The 25,497-nt window shown below is 45.4% G+C and overlaps 1 protein-coding gene and 1 long non-coding RNA gene across 2 annotated transcripts in view; one reads left to right on the forward strand and one right to left on the reverse strand.

Annotated features, from left to right (window-relative positions):
* LOC308578784 (neuronal migration protein doublecortin-like) overlaps positions 1 to 25,497 on the forward strand; it is an 87,246-nt gene that overhangs the window by 19,222 nt on the left and 42,527 nt on the right. Inside the window, exon 3 of the mRNA XM_081179350.1 lies at positions 2,651 to 2,991. Within this exon, the coding sequence (XP_081035476.1) occupies positions 2,651 to 2,991 (341 nt within the window). The remainder of the gene's footprint in view (positions 1 to 2,650; positions 2,992 to 25,497) is intronic.
* Positions 278 to 13,081, reverse strand: LOC308578818. The gene is made up of 2 exons (XR_014004138.1): positions 12,857 to 13,081; positions 278 to 541 (listed from the first exon to the last, which is right to left on the reverse strand). It is a non-coding gene; the product is annotated as an uncharacterized lncRNA (long non-coding RNA).

A 25,497-nucleotide genomic window follows, 5' to 3' on the forward strand; every position in this document is an offset into this window, starting at 1 on the left:
GTGCTTTGGCCTCTATATATTCCTGCATTGTGTCCTCCAGATTTAGGGTTGCAATCCAGCAACATTTGGAAGGCACCAGTGGAAACCGTGCCTGGTTATGCATGTGAAAAATCATTTGGGATTCTTCTGAGAACAAAATTTAGCAGTGATGCAAAACATACTAGGCATCCTAATCTGGTGTTTGTTTACTCAGAAGTAGGCCGAAATAAATTAATGTGCATAGGATTGTTGCTATAGTCAGTGATATGATCACAGCTCTTAAACTGGAAGGCTGAAATTAATTTTAAATTATTGATTTTTATTCTAGCTTGTCTGTTGACTTTGGGCATGGTCTAATTTTTCCCATGTGATGAGTGAGCATAAGGTGTTGGTTTGTTAGATATGTTGCAATGTAGAGAAGTAATTATATCATTGACAGCCGTAGTATTAGTTGACAGGTTGTTTGATTGCAGTTGCCTCAAGGTCATATCTCTTTCAGTAGATTCAACAGTGTAGCAGAGACATCTTTCTATGGCTCCAGTTTTCATCAGAATAGCTGTTCCTGCAAGAAGCAAATCAGAGAGACAGATTCTCTCCCTTTATGTATATAAGAATTTCTTATTGTACATGATAACAAGTGTCTCATTTTTGATCTGGGATAGTATCCTCTTGGCAACTATTCTGTTGGTTGTAATCCTTTGAGGAATGTTTTGAAAGTAGTTTCTTACTAAAATATGGATAACAGCTCCTTTTTTGTTGAAATACTGTTCCTCTTTATAGTTACATTAAATGCACTCAGCAATTAGGAAAATGAGTCTGGAACAGACCCCCACAAGAGGTGATGGACTCTTCTTCCTCGGAGGCTTTTAAGCAGAGGTTGGCTGGCCATCTGTCATATATGATCTAATTGAGATTCTTGCATTGCAGGGGGTTGGATTATATGACCCTCGGGGTCCTTCCAGCTCTATAACTCTTTTATTCTGTAAAGATGTGTGTTTAAATAAAAGCCTTTTCCTTAGCACTTCAGATGTTTATGAATGTTCCGTGACATCACAACCACCTCAGACAATCAAACAATGTTCCTCCCCTGGTCTTGACTGTTTGTCCCATTGTGTATGAGACTGCATGTCTCATATCACCTTAACTCTAATAGTATTCTAAACTTGTTCTTTGGGGGAAGGTTTTTTTTTGCATAAATGGTTGCTCCCTTTTGGAACTGCTTTTAATTGCTGTAGTTAACTTTTTTTTTTGGTTGCTGCATTTTTAAAACCTTTCTCGCGCTGCTGTTTCAGTGTTTAATGGCTGCTTAATCAGTGTTATATTGTGCTTAAAATGGTCAAGTGTGCATTAAGTTTAAATTGGTGTCAATGAAAGTTGTTTGTTAAACCTAATTATAATCTGGAAGCAATTTTGGGTGAGTGTGGGGGTCATAGCTGTCAACTTTCCCCTTTTTTTAAGGGAAAATCCTATTCGGAATAAGGGAATTTCCCTTTAAAAAAGGGAAACGTTGACAGCTATGGTGGGGGTTGCAGTTGGGAAGGAAAGTGTTAATCTTCTTAATACACACACACACACACACACACACACACACACACACACACACAGCATCCACTGAACAACTATTAGTTTTATATATTTTTACGTATGTCCCATTGGAAACTGTCTTCTAAGTCCAAATGGGGAGACTAGGGAGGGGACAAAGAGGGGTGAAGAGAGGGGAAAGGAAATAAAGTGAAAAGGCAGAATGAGGGGGAGGGAATGGATGGTGTATCAGAGCCCTGCTCTTACCTGCTGCTCCACACCTGGGCTGCATTCACTTGGCAGTTTATTCCATTTCCCTGATGCTTCTCTGTTCATTTCCACATTATTTTTGAGCTTTCACATCACCTAAGAGCCACTTCTGGAAAACTAATGGAACACAGAGCATACTCAAAGCTCATTTCCATGTTATTTGATTCCAAGGGGGTGGGTGGAATGTGTTTGCAGGAAGGTTGCAGCCCTCTTTACCTGGAAAATCACAGAAGTAAAGTGAACAAATCTGGAGCGGTATGCCAGCGTGCAGATCTTTCCTGCAGTTTTCATGGCGGAATCATGAGGGCACAGAAGCACCCATGTGCAGAATGGGTTGTTGGGGAGCAGTGAAAATGACATTCATTGTTGTTGTACCTAGGGGTTGGCTAAGCTGGTGGGGGTGGGGTGCAAAAATCACTCCTCTCTTGGTGCCTCAACAGAGGAATCTGAATTCTGGTGTGGGCCATCACAGCAGCAATTGCAAGGGAGGGAGGGTGGGCTGGTCAGCCAAATTTCATCCATGGGCCAAACATTCCCCACCTCTGGAATAGAATGTGTGAGAGAGAGGAAGGAGGGAGGTATTTCTGGTACTGCTGAAGGGGAGGGTGAATTTTGCCCACCTCTGCTCCTGCTACTACAGCCTTTAAAATTACATAAATACTGGGCCCTCTCCTGGAATAACTGTTGCTGTATCAGGAAGGTTGATAAATTGATAATGCCCAGTGGGCACTTCCCACTGTTTTAGAAATCCATCTGTGTTTAAGAAATGTGATTACAGGAGGAACTTCTCTTCCTCTGGCTCTAATTTTATTTGAAATACCCCATTGCTATATTGTCACTGTTGTTTTCTAACCCCTTCTCTCTTTTCCGTTCTCAAAAGGCGAAAGTTACGTATGTTCATCTGACAACTTTTTTAAGAAAGTGGAGTATACCAAGAATGTCAACCCCAACTGGTCTGTCAATGTGAAAACCTCCGCCAACATGAAAGCGCCTCAGTCCCTGGCCAGTAGCAACAGTGGCCAGGCCAGGGAGAACAAGGATTTTGTGCGCCCCAAGCTGGTGACCATCATTCGGAGTGGGGTGAAACCCAGGAAGGCTGTCCGTGTGCTGCTGAATAAGAAGACGGCACATTCCTTTGAGCAAGTTCTCACCGATATCACAGAAGCCATAAAGCTGGAAACAGGAGTCGTCAAAAAGCTGTACACGCTGGATGGAAAGCAGGTAAGACCATTTTGTTCAAATGCCCCCAAGACCTCCAAAGTTTCACAACAGTACAAAGAGTGGAAGGAAATACACACGTAGAATTGTGTGGCATTTGCTCCAAATATTTTTCGCTCTATAAGATGCACCAGACCACAAGACGCACCTAGTTTTTGGAGGAGGAAAACAAGAAAAAAAATATTCTGAATCTCAGAAGCCAGAACAGCAAGAGGGATCGCTACGCAGTGAAAGCAGCAATCCCTCTTGCTGTTCTGGCTTCTGGGATAGCTGCGCAGCCTGCATTCGCTCCATAAGACGCACACACATTTCCCCTTACTTTTTAGGAGGGAAAAAGTGAGTCTTATAGAGCAAAAAATACGGTACTTAAAAACACCATCAAATTCTTAACCAGCGAGCCTCAGAATGGGAGACCTGTTACAACACTGGTGTCTTCTCCTCTCCCACATGCTATCTGGAGTCTTCAGTCAGTTTAGAAGCCAGGATTGGAACTCCTTCCTAAATTGAGACAGTGTCCTGTTTGGAAGGTCTCATTTCCTATCCCACATCCACTCCTGCCACTTGATCATAAGCAAGCCCTACTCACATGATGGGTGTGCTGGTAAGCTGCCTTGGTCACATGATGCTCGTGTCTACACTGAAGCTGTGTAATATCAGTCCAAAATAATTCATGTTTTTCTTTAACATGCTGCTTTCAATCTAGATTGATTCTAGGTCCTGCCATCTTCAAGGATGGGTGTGGCTACTTGTCACTTGTTTGAAAACTCGCCCCTTGATTAAGTTATCCTTGCCTTTTGCACCCTGCACATCTCCCAGGTGAATGAAGTAGGAAGTGGGGTTTGTAGTATTGGTGTACAACCACCCAGTGTCATTGGATATACTCTTGTGCACACACACACTTTGTCGGGACATCCTACATCTGTTTTCAAATTACAGTGCAGCATAATGCAGAATCAGTTTGCAAGAAGTTTTGTTTTTTAAATGAAACCAGTTTCTTGAACTGCTTTTCAGGCGCAATTCAGCAAATAAATAAATAAAATTATGCAATATATCTAGATTGTGTGTAGACTATATCGAAAAAGCAAGTACTGAGTCTCCAATTTGTTCTAGAATAAAATGCCACGTGTACACAGTCTGGCATAAGTTGGCATAAGTTAGCTTCCTTCACAACTGCGTCACAGGTGGCTCTAGGGAAGGGTCCTAGCTCACTGGTAGAGTACCTGCTTGGCATAAGAACATAAGGAGAGCTCTGCGGGATCAAGCCAAAGGAATATCTAGTCCAGCATCCTATTCTCACAGAGGCCAAGCAGATGCCCATAGGAAACCTGCAAGTGGGACCTAAGTGCAACAGTGTTCTTCCAACTTGTGATTCCAATCAGCTGGTTTTTAGAGGCATATTGACAGACTTCTCCACTCCGAATTTATCTAATTCTCCTTAAAGTCATCCACACTAGTAGTCATCATTACATCCTGTGCAAGCAAATCAGGTCCCAGCTTCAATCACCAGTTAGATATGGGATCCATCCCTGTCTGAAATCACTGTTGTGAGCACTGGCGGAGGAACAGGGGTGCGGGGGGTGCGTACCACCCCCGGCAGCACAATCCCGGTGGGGTGCCATCGCACCTGCCCCCCCATGCTGGGCACCACACCCTCAGGCAGCGTGCCATGCCCCCAGGACATGTGCCACGCCCCTTTGGGCAGCGTGCCACACTCCCAGGATGCGTGCCATGCCCCTGCAGGCAGTGCATCACACCCCAGGATGTGTGCCACGCCCCTGTGAGCAGCAAGCCATGCCCCCAGGAAGCGTGCCAGCCACACCTCCGCCTGCTCTCCGCCCCCCCCCCCACGCCAGAGCTTGAAGCTCCGCCACTGGTTGTGAGACAGCATAATACTGACCTAGGTGAACAGTGGTCTGAATCAGTATAAAACTTCCTTCCTTTCTCCCACATACATATTCAGCCTTCCCCACCTTATGCCTGAACATGCTGGCTGATGCTGAAAGAAAACTGTTCTTCACCCAAAGGGTACCATGTTGGAGAAAGCTGTCAGAAAATCACATTAACCTCCTTTTGAAACCTCCTTATTTGTCCCTGGGAAAAAGAATGAGTGAATCTAGTATGTAGATATACCCGTCAACCGAGTATGTTCAATATATAGGCAGCTAAGGGGGGTGGGGTAGGGGCAGCTGCCCCCCCCCCTAAATCAAGTAAATCAATAAAAATATTTAACTAACTGAGATTCTGCACCCCCAACATAAAGCCACCCCCAAATACAAAGCCTGGCTATGCCCATGGTTCAACTACATTTAAATGTAGTTGATGAAAAACAGGGAATCCTTAGCTGAACATCCTTCAGATATTTGAAAGCTGCAGAGTGCAATCCTAAGCATATTTCCTCAGAAGTAACTCTCGCTGTGTTTCATCAGAATTATTCCCTAGTCAGCAGGCACAGGATTGCAGCCTTAGCCCCTTCACACTCTACAATTTTATAATCTGTTGCAATATCCTCTTCTCGTTTCCCTTACCCATGTTTTTCCATATTCCTTCTCTGATACTAAAGCCATGCTGACTAAGTGAACATCTACTGAAGCCTAAAATTAACCTGCCAAAGTGGCCACCATCTGTTCCTATAGAAGCCAGATTTTTCATGCCAGTGGTTATGTTACTAAATTGTCACTGGTATTAGTATCAGGCGGGAGAATGCAGCCAACCATTGGAGGAAAACAGATGCACCAACACCACTGTCCTGAGCACCACTGAACTGTGAATATTCTCCAAAGGATTCTCCCTCTGCTGCTGCTGCTGCTGCTGCTGCCACCACACACTTTGAAATAAACAATGCAGGCAGATTGTACCAGAGTATTATTTTGGCTTTAGGGTACAGTCTCAACAGTTCTCAGGCTTCACACTAGTCAGAACGTTTTAAAGCAAAATAGGTTGCTGTCTGTCTAGAAACAAAGTGAGTTGGAGGAATGGGTAGAGATCATTTGGGGTGAACAGATTCCCCGGCATATTGCATCCCATTATTGCTGTGGAGGAGTCAGCTGAAAATGTCATGCTCCTCTTTCCTTTGGGTTTATTACTGATATTTTCCAAAAGTACGTCTGGAATTGGCACATGGACAGTTTCCTGAAGGTTTAAAGTGTCCTGCTGTTCATTGGTTATCTCTCTCTCTCTCTCACTCTCTCTCACTCACTCTCTCACTCTCCTCAGCCCCACCCTGCTGCTTCTAGTGCGTGCAGATAAATTAGAGTGCGAAAAGGAATGTGGATGCAATTCCTTTTGCACTGTACTTCATTGGTAACTGAAGGCTAATCCACACTTCCTCTGGTCCCACTGCTTTCCCCTGGGGATAACTGCTCTTTAGTGTTCAATCCAGTTTCACCCGGGTTGCCATTTATTCCAATCTATCACTAAAGAGCAGATTTTTCCTTGGAAAGCAGAGGGCAACAAGCTGATGTGTGGATGAGCCCTTAGACTGAACACACACAAGGGACTGAGAACGCACATGTCCAGCAATCTGAATGAAGTCCAGAAATAAAATTTTAAAACAGAGCATAGGAAGCTGCCTTATATTGACTCATACCATTGGTCCATCTAGGTCAGTATTGTCTACGCTGACTGACAGCAGTACTCCAGTACTGCTGGAATCTTTTTCAGCCCTACCTGGCGATGCCAGGGTTTGAACCTGGGGTTTTCTGCTTTCAAAGTGGAATCTCTAGTGCTGAACTGTGGCCCTTCTCCATAATGCGAATGCCAAACTCTCTCTCTAGCTAGCTATATACATGCATTCAAATAAAATGCGCCTTTCTTTAGGATAGTTTTCAAAATGAGGAAAAGGACTTCGAGGTGAGTTGATCTAGGACCCTCTGGACTCCCTGCCCTTTGACTTCCCTACCTCCTAGGTCAGGGGTCTGCAACCTTTAAGACAAAAAGAGCCACTTGGACCCGTTTCCGAAGAAAAAAAACCTGGGAGCCGCAAAACTCGTCATTATAAAAATAACTTTTTTGTCACTTTTTATTATTTCTTTAACGTTCTTTAAACGTTAAATTAACAAGTTACCTATTTTTGTGTGTGTGTTCTTTACTCCCCTTCAAAACAGTGACCAGCGTACATGCCCCCTTTCAATGCAGTGACCAGCGTACATGCCCCTTTCAATGTAGCGGGCAGGCGGGAAGGTGACGTTGGGACGGTGCGTGACTAATGCACGCACCGTCCCTATGCAACGTCACAGCCAGTACAGCACCCGCCACAGTGGGGAGTGTCGTGCACACAATGCACCTCCTCCCCTCGCTAGTATCCGCCCCGGAGCCGCGGCAAAGGTGTAAAAGAGCCACATGCGGCTCCGGAGCCGCGGGTTGCAGACCCCTGTCCTAGGTCCTCTTCCCCGTCCACATCTGTTCCACAAAACTTCTCCTTCCGACAAAACTTCCCCTGCCCACAAAACTTCTGCTCAGCCAAACTGACAATGTTGCCTTCCCTCACAGACTTTGGAGTACAAATATTTTTACAGCTTTGTTCCGACTTGTGTGCAACGGAGGGCAAGGGGAGTCAACTAGGGACTAAAGTGACATAAAGCTCACAGAGCCAATGTACTAATTGCTCACATTAGTGAGCAGGCCTGACGTGGAATTTTTTTTAAAGGGCATCAAAAGAGTTCCACATAACCAACTGGTTTACTGGCATCATTGGAGACCTGAAGGAGCGTCTCCAACCCCTTCGTTCAGCCCAGACACTGAGATCCAGCTCCAAGGGCCTTCTGGTGGTTCCCTCACTGCAGGAAGTGAAGTAACAGGGAACCAGGCAGAGGGCCTTCTCGGTAGTGGTGCCCGCCCAGTGGAATGCCTTCCTGTCAGATGTCAAGGAAATAAACAACTATCTGACTTTTAGAAGACATCTGAAGGCAGCCCTGCTTAGGGAAGTCTTTAATGTCTGATGTTTTATGGTATTTTTTATATTTTGTTGGAAGCCGCCCAGAGTGGCTGGGGAAACCCAGCCAGATGGGCGGGGTATGAAAAAATCATCATCATTATTATTATTATTATTATTATTATTATTATTATTATTATTAGCTTCAAGAAATCTCCCTAAAGTTGCATTCTTTTTCCTAACCTCTGACAGCCTGAACATCTCAAGTTCTTGACTTGCTCATCAATTGAATGGTTCCATTGGGTTATAAGTAATGGCTTGAGAATGTACAGCATGCACTCAGGATCTGCATGTTGTGCAGGGCCTGCTGGAGATTATGCATAATAACCAGAGACTGGACAAAATTCCACATATATATCCACATTCCCCAAGGTCATGGTCAGATGCAGTAACACTTCTGAATACCGACTGTTTGACACCACAGGAGAGGAAGATGCTTGATTCCTACTTGAGGGTTTCCCATGCACATCTAGGTGGTCACTGTGAGAACAGAATGCTGGACTAGATAGGCCATCAGCCTGGTCTAGCAGGCTCTTTTCATCTGTGAAACGTGCTTAATTCTCTCTTAATGGACAGGTTATTTGCTCCTTCTGCACATATAAGATCCATATTTGGGGTTATCATATGCACAAAAACAAAAGGGGGAGGAGGAACATTGGCCTGTTGTTCCATAGCTTTTATTTTCCCAAGTCTTTAGCTAAGTGCTGCTGCTGCTTCTAAATGTTAACTGTCTTTTCCAATGAAGTTATATTCATGTGTCAGGACATTTGTGGTTTTACACACCAGAGAATTCCTAGCCCTGTTAGAATGTTTCCCTCTAGCAGTCTTTGCCTCTACAAGGATGTAATGTGGCAGGTGATAGGTGAACTCCAGATACCTGCTAGAGAAGCAGATGCAAATGTGTACCAAGGCTAGGTCACTGCTAGATTCTGCAGAACTCTGTGAATTTGCCACCTTTGCTTAGATGATGTGTGAAGTGAGATAGTTCAAGCAGTGGAAGAAGAAGAAAAGTTAGTGAACAGCCATTTCCACAGAAAGTACAAATACAAATGAAACCATTGTTTCAAGAATTATGGTGGTGCCATTCTTCAAGAAACAATGCCTAACATGATTGCTTCAGACCCATAACATTGGCTACACATTGACATGCGGGTATTCAGTAGTTCAGGGGCAGCTAACCTGGTCCCCTCAAGATGTTGTTGGACAACAACTCCCATAAGCCTCCACTAGCATAACCAATGGTCAGGGATGATGGCCATTCCTGCTAGCTCATACTGATGAGGGGACCAAATGTTGCATCCTTGAAAGTAGGCAAGGTCCCCAAATCCAGAGAGAAATATGGGCTTGGCCAGAGGATCATAGGGATCATAAGGAAGGTTGGATTGGCCAGGTTTGGTATCTAATATATTAGGAGTCTGTTGTTTTTCAGCTCAAGCCACTGATATCAGGGATAATATCGATTGTAAAATGGTTAGAGATTTAAAATGGCACCACCAGGGAGCAGATCTTTTTCAATGAATCATGACTTTTCTATTATATCCTACTTTGCAAAATGGAAGATAATTTAAAACCAGTTTGAGGGGGGATAGTTTATATTACATACACAGAGGAATACACACACACACACACACACACACACACACACACACACACACACACACACACGGAGTGCAAATATACAGCAGCTGGAGCAGTGCAGAAGGTCACAGCTTTTGCAGCTCTGCTCCATGAAGAACAATGGAAATAATAAGTGGTATTGACTCCACAGGAATAATTATGCAGCCAGTCTGCCTGCAGGGCAGCAGGGGAGAACAGGACGGTGAGGTCCTTCGTTTCCATCCCCATCCCTCGCCATCTGTTCTCTGCCACTTAGCTGATATCTGGTCCACTGGCAGGGCCTGAAAAAGCTTGTTCTTCTCTTGGCAATCTACAGACATCAGTCCCTACCATGTGCTGATGGGCTTGAAGGCTCAAGAGCCTGGTAGAGGGACTTGACCTCAGATACCATGTCTGGTAGAAGGGCAAATGGCACAGTCTTTCCATCCCTTCTCCTTTTTGACTAACTTATGTAAATAAAAGTATTTGCTTGGACAGTGAAATATGCATCTTTTTAAAAAAAATCTGGCTGGAATGCTTGGTGTAATTCTATGTTCCCTATTTCTAAGCTATGTGAATACAAATAAATGTAGTCGTACTGTCCTCCAACATTTCATGGCTCCACGAAGAGGATTCTTATGCACTTGGTGAATTTCTGGGATGCACATTCTTTTACTTTTCTGCCAAACTTTTTTGCATTAGGCTTTCTTGATCTTGGTCTAAGAACTTATGGAAGCTTCTACTGATCTGATCTTTTTATATTTTGATTTACTGCATGCTCTAGGTTGCTTTGTTGGCTGTTTGTCAAAAAATCAAGACATGCGCAAAAAATGAAAAGCCAATCAACCAAACAAAAAACCTGGTTGGAACAGTAAATGAGGGTGGGGTCAATTATTTATTTACTTCCAATATTTACAGACTGCTTTTCACCATAAATGGTCTTGAAGCAACCAGTTTTTAAAACGTCCATCATCTTTGCTAGTAACTATTATCCTACTTACCTTCCATGAATTTCTCCAACCCTCTTTAAAGCTACCCAAATGTGTAGCCATCACTAACTCTTGTGGGAGCTAATTCCAAGGTTTAACTATGTGCTGTGTGAAGAAGTGCCTCCTTTTATCTGTTCTGATTCTTCCGGAATTCAGTTTCATTGGGTAACCCCATCAGATTCTAATATTATGAGAGATGGGGGCGGGGGACCTCTCTCTGTCCACTTTCTCCAAGCTTGAGGTTTCCAGGCCTGAGGGGGCCCTGAGCAAAGTGTCCTCTGGTGGGTCTCTTTCTCCATCAATGGGCCCTGGGGGGCTTACCTAGAGAAAGAGAGCAACAGTCCACTGTGTGTTACAAGATGGCTTAGCTGCCATTTTAATTTCACATGGTGTCCTGAGACAATGTCCCACTTTCCCATTATGGGAAATTTAAATTGCAGTAGACTTAAAAGGGGCCATGTCAGGCAGCTGCCCTGGGCCATACCAGGATGCTGGGTGACGGCAACTGCCCTGGGACACCAGGTGCTGATCCTGACCCAGATTAAAAATTACTTGAGTATATACTGAAAGATTTGTGAACTTCTTAAACCTGAAAAGCTTTCCTGGAGAGTTCATTTCTGGACAACTCAGCTGTAATGGGACTGAAACACTTCCTCTCGCCTTCCTAATGCAGCCATATCAGAAACCTTATCAACTGCTGGCAGACTGCAGGATTACATGTAAATGAAGTATCAAAGGCTAGAATTAGAATATTAGCTATGATGAATATGACTTTTGCATGCTCAAGTGGGCTTCACAGTGGATTAAAAGCATCCTAGCCTACATCTCTTAATTCTTGCTGAAAGTTTAAGGCACTGTTTTCACTGAATTTTAATATGGTGTTATTACTTTCTATGATACTATGGATTTTCTATTATTTTAGACAACTGCAGTCACTGAGGTTTACATCTGGACAAGCATATGTCAGGATGAAATGAAAGCAATGAGACTATTATAGCCAAACATGCCAGTCAACAAACTGCTTCATTGCCTGTGTAGGGAATTTTTATTTTTAACTTTTTGGCATCATTTGTTTTTCAAAATTTGAAATGGAGTTTTGCTGATGCTGCTAGCCTAGATCTTTAATCCTTGTTTTTCGGTGTGATTAGGGACTTGCCATCAAATCACCCATAATCACCAATGATTGCATGTTCTCTGCATAGTTTTTTAAGCAGCAAAGCAAACTCTCAGCTGTGCATAATAGCAAGGATTTGGATACCTCTTAATTACTAATGTTAAGTATTCAATTGGCAAATCATCCTCATTGCATGCTAATTAGTGTCACGGTCCAAGGAAGAGATGGGCACAATATAGACTATAAGCGCTATGAGGTCCAAGATGCCTGTTTTAGAAACTGTATTCATGCAGTCAGTGTGGTGTCCTCCAGATCTTTATTGGAATACAACTTTCATCATTCCTGATCTGATGGGTGTTGGTCAAGAGCTGACAGTGCCCACTTTGCTGCCACCACTGCCGTAAACAACTGCAAATATATATATAATCTATAGGCAAACATGAGTACCAAGACAGTACAACTGACTGGAGAAAATATTGCACAGCTCTCATAAAGAATTCCAACCATAATGTCTTCCTCAGGGTCTTGGTCTCAGTGCTGCCTTTGTAGAACTCAGTAAGGAAAAGGATGGTGACAAAACTCAACCTATTGCCCATTGGGAATGATAAGGGGGAAGGCAAGGAGCCCAACAGTAAGTGGAGACAAAGCCCTTGACAGGCAAAGCCAGAGCAAAATAGCATTCAGCACCAACCAATTTTAGTTCCTCTGCCCCTGTCTTGGACAATCACTGGACTGCTTGTAAATACAGTGGTACCTCAGGTTACATATGCTTCAGGTTAGAGACGCTTCAGGTTACAGACTTTGCTAACCCAGAAATAGTACCTCGGGTTAAGAACTTTGCTTCAGGATGAAAACAGAAATTGTGCTCCGGCAGCACAGCGGCAGTGGGAGGCCCCATTAGCTAAAGTGGTGCTTCAGGTTAAGAACAGTTTCAGGTTAAGAACGGACCTCCGGAACGAATTAAGTACTTAACCCGAGGTACCACTGTAAGAAGATAAGCAGGTGGGAGCTTGCTAAGGGCAGGCTGTTTAGTGAGGCAGTGCTCCATTTGCCTTTATGGGTTAGCCTCCTTTGACAGCCGAATTTGTGCTAGAGCTAATAAATAAATAATAATAAAAACCCAGAGTCTCATCCTGCAAAGCCACAAGTGTTTTGAAGGCCCACCCTCAGCACGAGAGGCTATCCAAGGGCAATATTTAGGCCATAGGACAAAAACCTTCTTGATTCAATGTCTCCCACCTTCCCTTCTTCATGTGCTTCCTTCCCATAACTCATGGCTTTGACTGGTGTGTGTATTCCTATTCCCCCAACCTCCCATTGTGTAGTCTGGCAGCTGCAAGGACCAGTTGCTAGGTGACAGCCTCTGCAGCACAAAGCGCTCCGGCTGGGCAGGTCAGTCCTGCCATTTTCAGACAGCTGTGCATAATTTCTATTTGCCTTTCTCTCACTGTCGCTAAATCACAGGGCGCCGAATCGGCATAAAACATCTAATGGAGATTAAAGGGCTGCACTTATTCTCATTGCTTTATGCTTCTTTAAAAACACTTCTTTGGTGAAAAGAGGTTGCACATGGGTAGGCTTGTCTTTGACTAGAGCCAGAGCAGTGGGGTTAAAAATTAATGTCAGGCCAGAGTATTTTTTTGGCATTTAGGGTGTGTGCACGTGTGTGTGTGTGTGTGTGTGTGTGTGTGTGTGTGTAAATACACTCAAAAGATTGGATTACTCATTGTGGACAGGCAAAATCAAATAACAGGTGGGGTAAGATTACCTTTGAAGGAGAAAGAGCTGTAGCCTGTAGCTCAGTGGCAGAGTACTTGGTTTGATGCCCAGAATCTCTAGTTTGGGCTGGGAATGTCCCCTGCCTGAGATCCTGGACAGCTTCTGCTGGTTAGTGAACAGTTATTGCGCTGTATGGGCCAGTGGTCTGACTCTATAAAAGGCAACTTTCTGTATTTCTGCAAGGGGGCTATGAACTTAACTTCCTTTTCTTTGTTAATAGGGAAAAAAGCTTTTCTGCCACTTCAGGGAGCCAGTTGGCTGACCTCAGTAATCCAAGGGTGTTCCCTTTGTAATTGAAGAACCTTTGGCCCTCCAGATGTTGCTGAACTGGAACTTGCATCACTCCCATTGCCTGGGGCTAATGGGAGTTGTAGTTCAGCAACATCCGGAGGGCCGAATGTTCCTTGCACCTGGTATAGAAGGCCATTCCTAGGCAGGTTCTTGGGAAGGTGGAGGAGATGACTGCTCTAATTGAAACAGAGTTCGCCAGCATGCAAAGTTGAGAGCCATTCCAGAGACATATTTTGTCTCTGTGCGCTGCTAGAAGATCAGATCCAAATTCCTTAGATGGCATCATTGTAATCAATGTTAGTCCTACTCAAAGTAGACCCACTGAATCAATGGGATTCAATGGCTGTGTGTCTGTAAGTGTGATGACTACAGAGAGTGAAAAGTCTTATCTTCTATGGGCAGGGAGCAGGGGAAGGTGGAACCCTGATCATCAAATGTTGATTTTCAGAGTTGAATGAAATTGCAAATGGAGATAGATAAACAGATGGTACCTGAACATGAGCACATGAGTGGGTGGGCCATTTGGAACTAGGATGATCTTCATTCTAATCCTCTTTCACTCAGCTAACCCTGTTCCATCTATTATTATAATGCTCACACACCTTGACTGAATTTCTAGGAAATGAGTTCATTGGCTAGATACAGACTACAGCTGGATCTGCTGGGCTTTTGTCTCCTTAACAGTAGGGTTCCCATATTTCAAAAAGTAAAAAACAGGACACCCCGAAAGTTTTTTTTAAAGGAAACACCCAAAATTGTTGAGCTGGAAAAAAGTGACTTTTCGGTTGACTTTCCTAGGATCCAGGACAAAGCACTGCCTTTTGGAAATCCCTCCCCTCCAGACATCAATTTGGAACACAGGTTGACATATGTCTGTCTCTGGAGACAATAGAAGAGTGTGCCTTTGGGGGTGAAGTCAAATGGTTGGAGAGTTACAGCACCTGCTGTGGCTGTAGAGACCAATATGTCTTATTGCAAGTGGGGCAGATTAAGTTGTGTTGCTCCGCTACTGGAGAGGAGGAAACATCTCTTAATTGTGGGTTTTGGCCTACTTGTCAAATGCCACCCACATCACAAAAACAGAGTAGTCACAGCGGTGCTGCATTCTTGCCCGTCTGTGCATTGGGAGGAAGGATTTGTGTATCTGGCTCTGCTAGAAGTAAGAAGATTAAATCCTTCAATTAGCATAGGATTTGACACAGCAGATAAGACCACAGGGCCCACTGAGGTTTCTGCCTCTTTTTGATTTCCTATCAGGCAGTGCAACAGCTCAGATGCACCAGTGCTAATCAAGATGCCGTATGCTTGCTCAGACCTTAGCTTTTGCAGGGGCTTAAACTCAGAATCTGTTTTAATGGAAGAGGCCATAGCACAGTAATAGAGCATATATTTTGCATGTATAGCATTCATGATCCAAGGGGAAGGCCACCAACAAGGAGGGGTGGTAGCCAAGATGAGGCAAGGTAAAGGTCAGAGGGAGTTCAAGGTGGAGAGAGTTCAAGGTATTGGTTCAGGACCAAGCGCAGTGTTCCTGCCACTGAGGCTGGACATCCAAGTTGTCTCGCCTAAGTTCTGGAGCATCTGACTGAGTTTCAAAGCAGTACTAGATGATTATTAGTCAGAGGGCAGTTGCCAGTTCCTTCGTCTGTAAACAATAACTTCTTTGTGGCAGCTGTGGGGATGTCTGCTTAGGGTTCCCTTGGGGCACTGAAGAGTCAGTAGACCAGCCATCAGAGTCTGGCAGCTGAAGTGTCTCCTGAGGGCCCAGGGGACTAGAGCTCTGTTGCCAGCAGATCCACAGAGCATGGATCCATCCAAGCTTCAGTTGCCAAAGAACTCTGTCTCCAAGGAAACTTTATCTGGGGTTATGGTACCACATCCCAAGTATCTCCAGTTAAAAGGTGGAAAGGGTAGGAACATCCTCTGCCTGAAGCCTTGGAGTACTATCAGCATAGATAACACTGAGCAAGATGGGTCGTTGGTTTGATGTAGTACAAGCCACTTAGGAGGGGGGCAAGTAGTTTGTCTGCATCTGGCTAGCTGAAGCTTTCCCACCCCTGCCTTGAGCACAAACACATGAAGTTTCATTATACTGAGAGGGGTCACTGTTCCATCTAGCTGAGTACTGTCTGCAATGACTGGCAGTGACCCCCTGGGTTTCAGGTAGGGATCTTGCCCCAGCCAAGTCCAGTAGCTTACCAGAGTATTCAGACTCTAGGGTCATATGTGTCACGTTCCAAATACAGTCATACCTCATGTTACGTTCTTTCAGGTTACGTCCCATGGCAACCCGGAAGTACCAGAAAGGGCTACTTCTGGGTTTCGCCGCTCGCGCATGCGCAGACACGCAAAATGATGTCACACGCATGCGCAGAAGCAGCAAATCACAATTCACGTGTGCGCAGATGTTCTGTTGCAGGTTGCGCTCTTTTCATGTCATGAACGGGCCTCTGGAACGGATCCCGTTCACAAGAGGTACCACTGTAGTATTTATAGACCACACGGGGTATGGATGATGATCAGAACATGTACCCTCTAAAGCCTAAACTGGAGGCACATTACATGTGGTTCCTTTTTGTATGTGCTAAGCCGCATCTACAAAGACAGGACTGAGGCTTTTCCTCTGAACTGGTACATCCCGTCAACGTAGCTTTGCCAGTCTCTGTGGCTGGCTGGTCCTTTGGAAGGAATGCTGGATGCATGTGGCTTATTAATTCCGCTGCCAAGTCTTTTCCCAAGCTGGCCTTTTGTTGTAGCTTATTTCTCACCGCAGAGCTCTTTTGATTCCCAGCCCCCTCCTCTCACTGGAGCTTCAGTTCCTCTTGGCTGCTTCTTGCTCACCCCATTGTTACTCCATTTTCAGCCTGGAACTGCATCTCCCCAACATGCACGTCCAGACTATTAGCAAAGTTGGTCCTTTCTCTCTTTTTCTCCCAAGTTCATGTGACCTGTGCCTTTCTTGGATCCAAATACTCCCGTGCATTGACTCAACTCATGTAAAAGAGACAAAAGAATCAGCAAAACATAAGCTGGGCTCACCAGAGCCAGCTGGCAGTTCTGTCTCTCTCTCTCTCTCTCTCTCTCTCTCTCTCTCTCTGTGTGTGTATACACACGTGCGTGCGTGCATACAGAGGGGGAAAGGTGGGTCACCAAACTGTTACAAATGCTTGTTTTGACCTTTAAAAAATGAACTAGAGTTCTCAGAAACAGTTGTGGTTTTCCTTAGGAATTATACTGCTATGTCATAAAGTCCTGTGGAGTGGGGGCTGGCACATCCACATTCTGAAAACTGTAATTTAAAAACCATCTGAGTGTGACTGAACATGCCCTGAATGATACATTCAGCAGAATCAAAGGATGCATGCTTTTCCTAGAGTTACATACCTAAATGCTTTACGTATACACCCATACATACACCCACCCACCCCTTTCTGTCTATAGCGAACTAGCATGGCAGAGATGGAAGTTCAACCTAGCTTTCTCCCATGCATGAAACCATGGCTCAAGACTCCATCCCACTCCTATCAGACTCAGAAGAAACAGAGGATTTGCATGTGAACCAAAAAGCAGCTGCCCTCTTAGAGAATTTTGATATTACTTTCCTTTCAGAAATAGCATTTAACAGTACATTTTTATAGGGACATTACTGTCTTTTCCGAAGATTAATGTTTGTTCTGATTCAGCAGTAAACAGTAGGTTTTCCTGGGGAAAGCGGTGAGACAAATTAAAAAGCTCTCAGACTTATGCCTAGTAATCACACAACAAACCAAAGTGTGAATGAGCCCTTACCCTTATGTTCAGCGATCAGGGAGCAGCTCATTTGGTTAGAGCATGATGCAGATAACACCAAGGTTGCAGGTTCAATCCCTGTATGGGACAGCTGCATATTCCTGCATTCCAGGGTTTTGCGACTAGATGATCCTCAGGGTCCCTACCAACTGTGCAGTTCTATGGTTCTACAAAACACTTTTTATCTGAGAAAATCTGTTCATGGTGCTGAATGCAGGTTCCATTATCAAAACAACTCTGGGCAATGGAAAGGGAAATAAACTAGGAAGACCCTTGATATCACATCCTCTTGCAAGACCTAGTTTAATTATTTGATCATCCTGATAGCCATACAAACTAACAAACCAATTATGAAATGTTTATGTTTTGGCATATAGTCATGTCACTTTCCTGAAGAAAAGAGAGGAGTTTATCCTGATGTTAAGTAATATTTACATTAACATTCAGTATGCATAGAACAATCGGCCAGAAAAGGGAAGAAAGCAGGAAGGTTTGACACTGTAGGTTCTTTTTGTCTATATTTGCACTACAATTTAAATTTAAACTAATATTCAACTTCCTCCTCTAAGTGTTTTTTTAAAAATAGATGTTTCACACAGCACAGGATGACATGCATGCACCCCCCCAATTTTATCCTCATAGCAACTGTGAAGTTGGTAGGCTAGGCTGAGAGACATACACGAACTTGCAAAAGCCAGCCAGCTGGTTTTGTTAGGATTTGAACCCAGGGCTCCTTGGTCCCAGTCCAATGGTCTAGCCAGTATACCACACTGGCTTTCAATATGTTAAGTATTGAACTGTTTCCCCTTTTGGCTGATGAGATGTCATTATGTTTACACACCTATGCTTACTTTCTAAAACCCCATCACAAGGTTATCTTAATATATCCAAAGCATACAGTTGCACTGTGGACAAATTTCATTTCATCTAAATGCTTCTTTTCATTTTGAGTTTGGACCATTAAAAACATGTGAGATCAACTGCTGGTGCATGTTCATAAGTGTACTTACTTACTTACTTACCGTAGATTCCGGCGTATAAGACGACTTTTTAACCCCGGAAAAGAGGTTAAAAAGTCAGGGGTCATCTTATACGCCGGGTATGGCTGCAGTGGGCGGCAGGAGGAAGTTGCCCGGGGAAGCTGCCCAGCGATGCTAAGGAGGAAGGTGCCCGGGGAAGCTGCCCAGCGATGCTAAGCCGGCTTTGCTGGGTGGCTTCCTCCCAGCGCGGAGCCTGCCGCTCACTACCGCTGCCCAGCAAAGCTGCTGAAGCGTATAAGACAACCCCCCAAATTGGCAGCGCCAATTACCCGGTCGCCTATTACGCCGGAATCTACGGTACTTTAAATTGTTATATATCCACAAGAGTTCATACAGTACAAACGTGGAAAGCTGTCTTATACTGAGTGAGGTCATAACCTTATGTAGCATAATATTGTCAACACCGACCAACAGTGATTCTCCAAGGTTTCAGAATAGGGCCACTCCCAGACCCACTTGTGCTCTATCACTGAGGAATAGTCCTTCAGACATATTCTTATTTATTGAATTTATATATCGCCCTATACCCGGAGGTCTCAGGGCAGTTCACAGGACAAAAACAAAATATAAAGCCACATATATAATCAAAATAACAACAACAACCCAATGCCCCCCCCCAAGAGCCACATTTTAAAAGGGCACAGGATGTCAATCAAATCAACCAAAGGCTTGGTTAAAAAGGAATATTTTTGCCTGGTGCCTAAAGGTGCATAATGAAGGTGCCAGGTGAACTTCCCTGGGGAGAGCATTCCACAGACAGGGAGCCACAGCAGAGAAGACCCGTTCTCGTGTTGCCGCCCTCCGGACCTCTAGAAGAGGAGGCACACAAAGAAGGGCCTCAGAAGATGATCTCAGGGTCCGGGGAGGCAGTGGCAGAGCAACATGCTGCAGACCCCGGAGTGGAGAACACACGGGGGCATGGTTGTCACGTGTCCCAGGGGCATGACGCATCGCCCGTGTGGGCATGGCACACGTCCTGGGGGCATGGCGCATTGCCCACGTGGGTGTGGCACGTGTCCCAGGGTTGCATGTGCTGGGGGTGCAGCTGTGATGGCACCATTTCCCCAAATGGTACCCAGTGCGGCGCGCTCCCCTGCCCCCCTTAATACGCCAGTGCGGGTAGGTTCATATGGAAAGAGGCAGTCCTTGAGGTATTGCGGTCCTGAGCCATTTAAGGCTTTATAGGTCAAAAGCAGCACTTTGAAGTGGGCCAAAGGGGCTCCACAACGTGGAAGAGGACACTCGGGTGATTGTGTCAATACCCGAACCCATTTGGGTGTTCCAGAGGTCAGCTAGGGCTTCGACATGGGCATCAGCTGAACCCACAGCCATTTGGAATCCCACTGGATCCATCAGCCTCCAAGAGCAGACCTTCCTAATAGGAAAAGGTCTGACAGCCTAAATCTCAACAGGAAGTGATCTGCCCATGACAAGGGACTAATGTTGATGTCCCCCAACTTCAAATCACCCGCTTCCTGCCTACTCGAGAAAACAAGGTCCAGATTGTGCCCTGCCATGTGCATTGGGCTGGTGACATTTTGGGACAGCCCCATGGTTGCCTTGACAACCATGAAGTACTGAGCTAGCCCGCTGCCTTGGCATGGATGTTGAAGTCTCCCAGAACCAGCAGTCTAGGAGTCCTCAATACCTCCTCTGTCAGCTCAGGCAGGGAGACTGCTGGGCAGCGGGGCGGGCAGTAAACCAGCAGAATCCCTAATCTGTCCTGATTGCCCAATGCCAGAAAACACTCTAGACCCCCCCCAACTGTACAGAGAGCCTGAAGATAAGAGAAAGAATCTCTATAAACCACAGCAACTCTCCCTCCCCGACCCTCAAGTCTGGCCTGACCTGATGCTGCACTGAGTACCCAGGTGGGCACAGCTGGTTAAGACCAGCTCCACCCTGTTCACCCCCTCCCCAGGCCAGGTTTCAGTGATACATGCCAGATCAACCTCCTCATCCAAAATCAGATCATGGATGAGGGAGATTTTATTCTGGGCTGACTTGGCATTCAACAGCAACAGTCGCAGACCTGAGGGATGGCTGATATGACAACCACAATGCCCCAGGTTGGAGTAGGAGCTGGCACACAGCACAGTCACTAACTACCTGGGCCATATGCCCCTTACTCAGCCTGCCCCTCCTCCCATGCAAGACCTCCCCCTCCCTAGAACCACTGTAATTGTGCCTCCCCCTGCTCTCCCCCGCTCCTTTCCTCCAGGAACATCCCACCAAATGCCCTTACATATCTAACTGACCAAGTGGATAGAGGCAGGAGTATGCCCCCCCAGGCTCTCAGCAGGGTGGTCCTTGCTGTGCAACAGCAGCAGGGACCACCTGGGCCAGGTGGCCCCCAGCAGGTGGTCCCTGCTGTGCAACGGCAGCAGTCCTTATGAAGCCTGTCAGGCCCTGTCCTGGGCCAGGTGGATAGAGGCACAAGGATGGCCCCCAGGCTCTCGGCAGGGTGGTCCCCGCTGTGCAACAGCAGCAGGGACTACCTGGGCCAGGTGGATAGAGGCACGAGGACGGTCCCCAGCAGGGCGGTCCCCAATGTGCAACAGCAGCAGTCCTTATGAAGCCTGTCAGGCCCTGCCCTGGGCCAGGTGGATAGAGGCACAAGGATGGCCCCCAGGCTCTCGGCAGGGTGGTCCCCGCTGTGCAACAGCAGCAGGGACTACCTGGGCCAGGTGGATAGAGGCACGAGGGCAGGGCGGCAACAGCAGCAATCCTTATGAAGCCTGTCAGGCCCTGCCCTGGGCTAGGTGGGTATAGGCAGGAGCATGGTTCTCAGGTACTCTCTGGAAATGAAGTGATAAAGAGACAATGATGCCAGGAGCTGAGGGAATCTCTGGGGCTGAATCATTGGCATCAGAGGATGTCAGCAGGGAAACATTTTCAAAAATGAATGATGTGGGAAGCACAATCCATGGAAGTTCTTCTCAGTAACCTCTGGCAGAGATCTCTGCAGAACATAGTTCTCTAGCAGCTGCTTCCTATGATCCAGAGAAAGATTTTTTACCAGCATTGGGCTCTCTGGTGGCTCAGGATTCCTCCTCTATGGCTGAAGCTCCCAAGGTGTCTGGCTCAGTCATTCCGTAGCTGACCTTGGTGGTTTGCCAATGAGGTTAAGTGGTAGAACAAATAATGTGGGCAAATGTGGGCAGACAGGAAGGGATGTCAATGACTGAGGCTCTGCCACTAATCCTTTCTCTGTGGTGGATTGGACTCTCTTCCCTAGTCCAATTCAGGCAAGCTCCACCCCTCCAACAAGCATGCAGTGCTGGCTGAGGGATAGGACATTCAAGGAAGGTGACATGGCCACCCACCATGTCACACCTTGTGTGGGACCATAGCCAGCAACACCATAGCCAGGAGTGCTTGCCACTCCTTCCCTCTTGGCACTGGGCACAATGAGGCCCTGTGCTATGGAAGCCAGGCCAATCGGAAGTGACTAGGATATAAGCTGCAAAGAATACAGAGTCAAATCTATACTAAGCATCTGTTAGTTATTAGCATCTAGCGATGCAATCCTTCTGACTTAATTCTCTTTAGCTTCAGCCTTTGCAGTTCTGCAGTATGTTTGACCCAAATATCCCCATTGTGGTTTTCATATTTTTACACTTCCGTTCACATAAGTTGAAAGGGCTTCTCCTGATTCTGTTGCAGGAGTTGGTTTAGAGAGCCAGTTCATGGCTCCTTATCAAATTATTGCCAGAGCCCCAAAGGCTCTCTGAAAACACCCTCAAAAACATTCTCCATAGACCCGTCCCATTGCGTCTTCTGCTTATCTCCACTGCTTAAGTACTTACACTTTCAAATTCATTTAGACACAGGGCTTCAGGGAATTTTTATCCTCATACTGATAATAGGAGCATTGTTTGATTTGTTTCAGCCATTATCCTTTTCTTTTGGTAGGATAAAAAAGAGAGTGCATTGTATCCACTTAGGTACTCCATTATTTTCTGGTGAAAGTATGTAGTGATTCTGCTGCTGCCCAATGAAAATGCTGCCACCCAGTATTGCTGAGGTTGGAAGAAAGGATGAGAGGAGAGGAACCATGATCTAAAGCTGTAAAGATTCTGCCGCACCAGCATAGATGTCTTTTAAAGGGGCCAGGTAAATGCATGGATGAGCCAATGTGATGTAGTGGTTAGATTGCCAGATTGGCACCTGGAAGATCAGGGTTCAAATCCCCACTCAGCCATGAAGCTCCCTGGGTGACCTCTGGCAGTCTCTGTCTCTCAGCCTAACCTACTTCACATGGTTGCCATGAGGGGGATGAACCATGGGATCCTAGCAGTTCAAAAGCATGTCAAGTGCAATAGATAAATAGCTACCGCTCTGGCGGGAAGGTAAATGGCATTTCCGTGTGCTGCTCTGGCTTGCCAGAAGCGGCTTCGTCATGCTGTCCTCATGACCCAGAAGCTGTCTGCGGACAATCGCCAGCTCCCTTGGTCTATAGAGCGAGATGAGCGCGCAACTCCAGAGTTGTCCACAACTGGACCTAATGGTCAGGGGTACCTTTACCTTTAATTGTATATTAAATGCTCCTATGTGCTGGTATACACATATATTCTGGCATCTGGAGTTAGTAACTATGAAGGTTATCAGTGGCTACCAGGCAAATTTATTTGTTAGAAACCATTGGCCATCACAATGCAAACAGTATAGAAATTTATTTTAGAATAGGTGGTCCCCAGCACATGGGACCCTATGTTGTGCAATGAAATTTTGGGCTGTTGGGCTGCTAAGGTGAACTGTAGGTGTACCGCATTTATTCCCATCCATCAGCAAGTAGCAGCTACATATTCCTTGGAGAATTAATACAAGGAGCAACGCAGCACATAATGAACAATATTTCCCACCTCTTCATGGAACAGGTATGCAAATGACATTTTGCAGGTATCCTGGCATATCTCCCATCCAAATATGCTGTGGGCATAGTTTTAAATCTCAACGCTATAATTGCCTTCCTCAGCATATGAATTGATGATTCAAATGAAGCTGGAAGTTGGAAGAATTAGGGCAGAAAAAAGAAGAGCAGTGCATAGTTAAAACTGTGGAATTTGCTCCCACAAGTGGTAGTAATGGCCTCAATTTTGGATGACTTTAAAAAAAAGAATTAGACAAATTCATGGGTGATTAACCTATTGATGGCTACTAGCTATGATGGCTTTATGCTGCTTCCATTGTTGGAAGCAGTATGTCCCTGACTACCAGTTGCTGGGTATCATAAGTGGGGAGAGCACTGTTGCACTAAAGTCCTGCTTGTAGGCTTCCCATTGGGGCATCTGGGTGGCCACTGTGAGAACAGGATGCAGGACTGGATGGGCCTTTGGCTTGACCCAGCAGGGCTCATCCTATGTTCTTATGCTCCATTTAAAGAGCACCGTGATGGTCCTGAACCAGTTTCCTTCCCAAAGCAGCTGTTTGTTGCCTGCAAGGAGACGTTCAGCAATTGTGTTGGAATGGTAATGGAACATCTTTTCCAGCTGTGAGCCTGAGCTGCTGCTGCTGCTGCTGCTGCCATAACCAAGTTGCCCATAAACTCTTTGTTTCGGCAACTGCTGCAGTGCAGAAAAAAAAGCAGAACAGGCTGGTCTGCAGCCAACCTTCTGGATTTGTTAATAGGGAAAGATGTCCAAAGGGAAAACGTTTGTCAATATGGCCTTCCCTTCGCTTTGCTTATTTGTTTTGTAAGGTGAGAAAGACCCCCATCTTTTCATTTAAAAAATAATTTATTTCCTTGTTGCTTGGCAGCAATCCGTGGTTTCAAACATTCATGGTACAAATTTAAATAGTATCAGCAATCCTGGGGAGCTACTGATCAGCAGCAAATCTACACTGCTAGCAGTGCTTCTGAAATTCTCCTCCCCTTAATGTCTCACTGGATTTCAAAGCTCTGAATTACTTAGTCCACAGTGGAGTGAACGTATTATGAATTCTCCACCATGCCATGATTTTTTTTTCCAAATTAAATTTTCTTCAAAGCGTGGTGCTGCAGCTTCCAGTCCTTGTAGTTTATTTGCATCTTGCCATTCTACTCTCTGCATTGCCAAAGCAACCCAAGCACTACCTGCACAACCAGCATGCCAATTTATTGCACTCTTATCACAATGACTTTACATATGAAGTTGCCTTTACATAGAAAGTTGCCATTGGCCAATTTAGCTCAGCACTGTCCACCCTGACTAGGAGCAGTGATTCAAAATTCCAGACAGCCCCACCTGGTGATGCCAGGGACTGAAGCTGGGGCCTTCTGCATGCAAAGCAGATGCTCTTATCACTGAGCTTAAGCCCTTCTCCCCCTAGTCAGGGATTGCTCTACCTCCTTACCTCTGCCTCTTGGATCACTCTGGCTCCTTAGGATGGCCATTGTCAAATTCCATTGGGATCTTCATTCTTGTATGAGTTAAACAGATGGGAGAATATCACCAGCTCTGTATTTCCTGTCATACTGATGAAATGAAGGAAGTAGCCACACTTGGCATATCCCCCACCCCCATTTTACAACTCTTGAAGGTACATTTGTGAGCCATGGGCTAGCAATATCAGCAAGTCTCTGGTTTTGCAGGCCAGAAATATGAATCTTGGGGGCTTATAACACGTATTGCAAATAAAGGAAATATAATGACAACCAGATTGCTCCACGGCTTAGATTCAGACCAAAGTCAGAGAATACTTATTTTCCCACCCCCATCCATTCAGTCAGCTCCTAAATACCCTCTCATGCATCCATTCATCCAACCAACCAACCAAACCCCAAGCTCCACCAACCCGCCAGTGCTTCTCAAACCCACCTTCCATAGCTGAGGGTAGGGGAATCAATGGCAATAGTAGGGATTGATTTGGATTGAATGAGAAAGGTTTCAGGATTGGTTAAGGGTTGAGGAAGAGGCTGAACAATGTTGCTCCCCTGACAAGTCCGTATTGGTTTGGAATGGCTCAGAATAAACTGCGCCAAAATTACCTATTTTTTTC

Source organism: Podarcis bocagei (assembly GCF_964188305.1).
Source record: "Podarcis bocagei genome assembly, chromosome: Z".
Taxonomy (NCBI): Eukaryota; Metazoa; Chordata; class Lepidosauria; order Squamata; family Lacertidae; genus Podarcis; species Podarcis bocagei.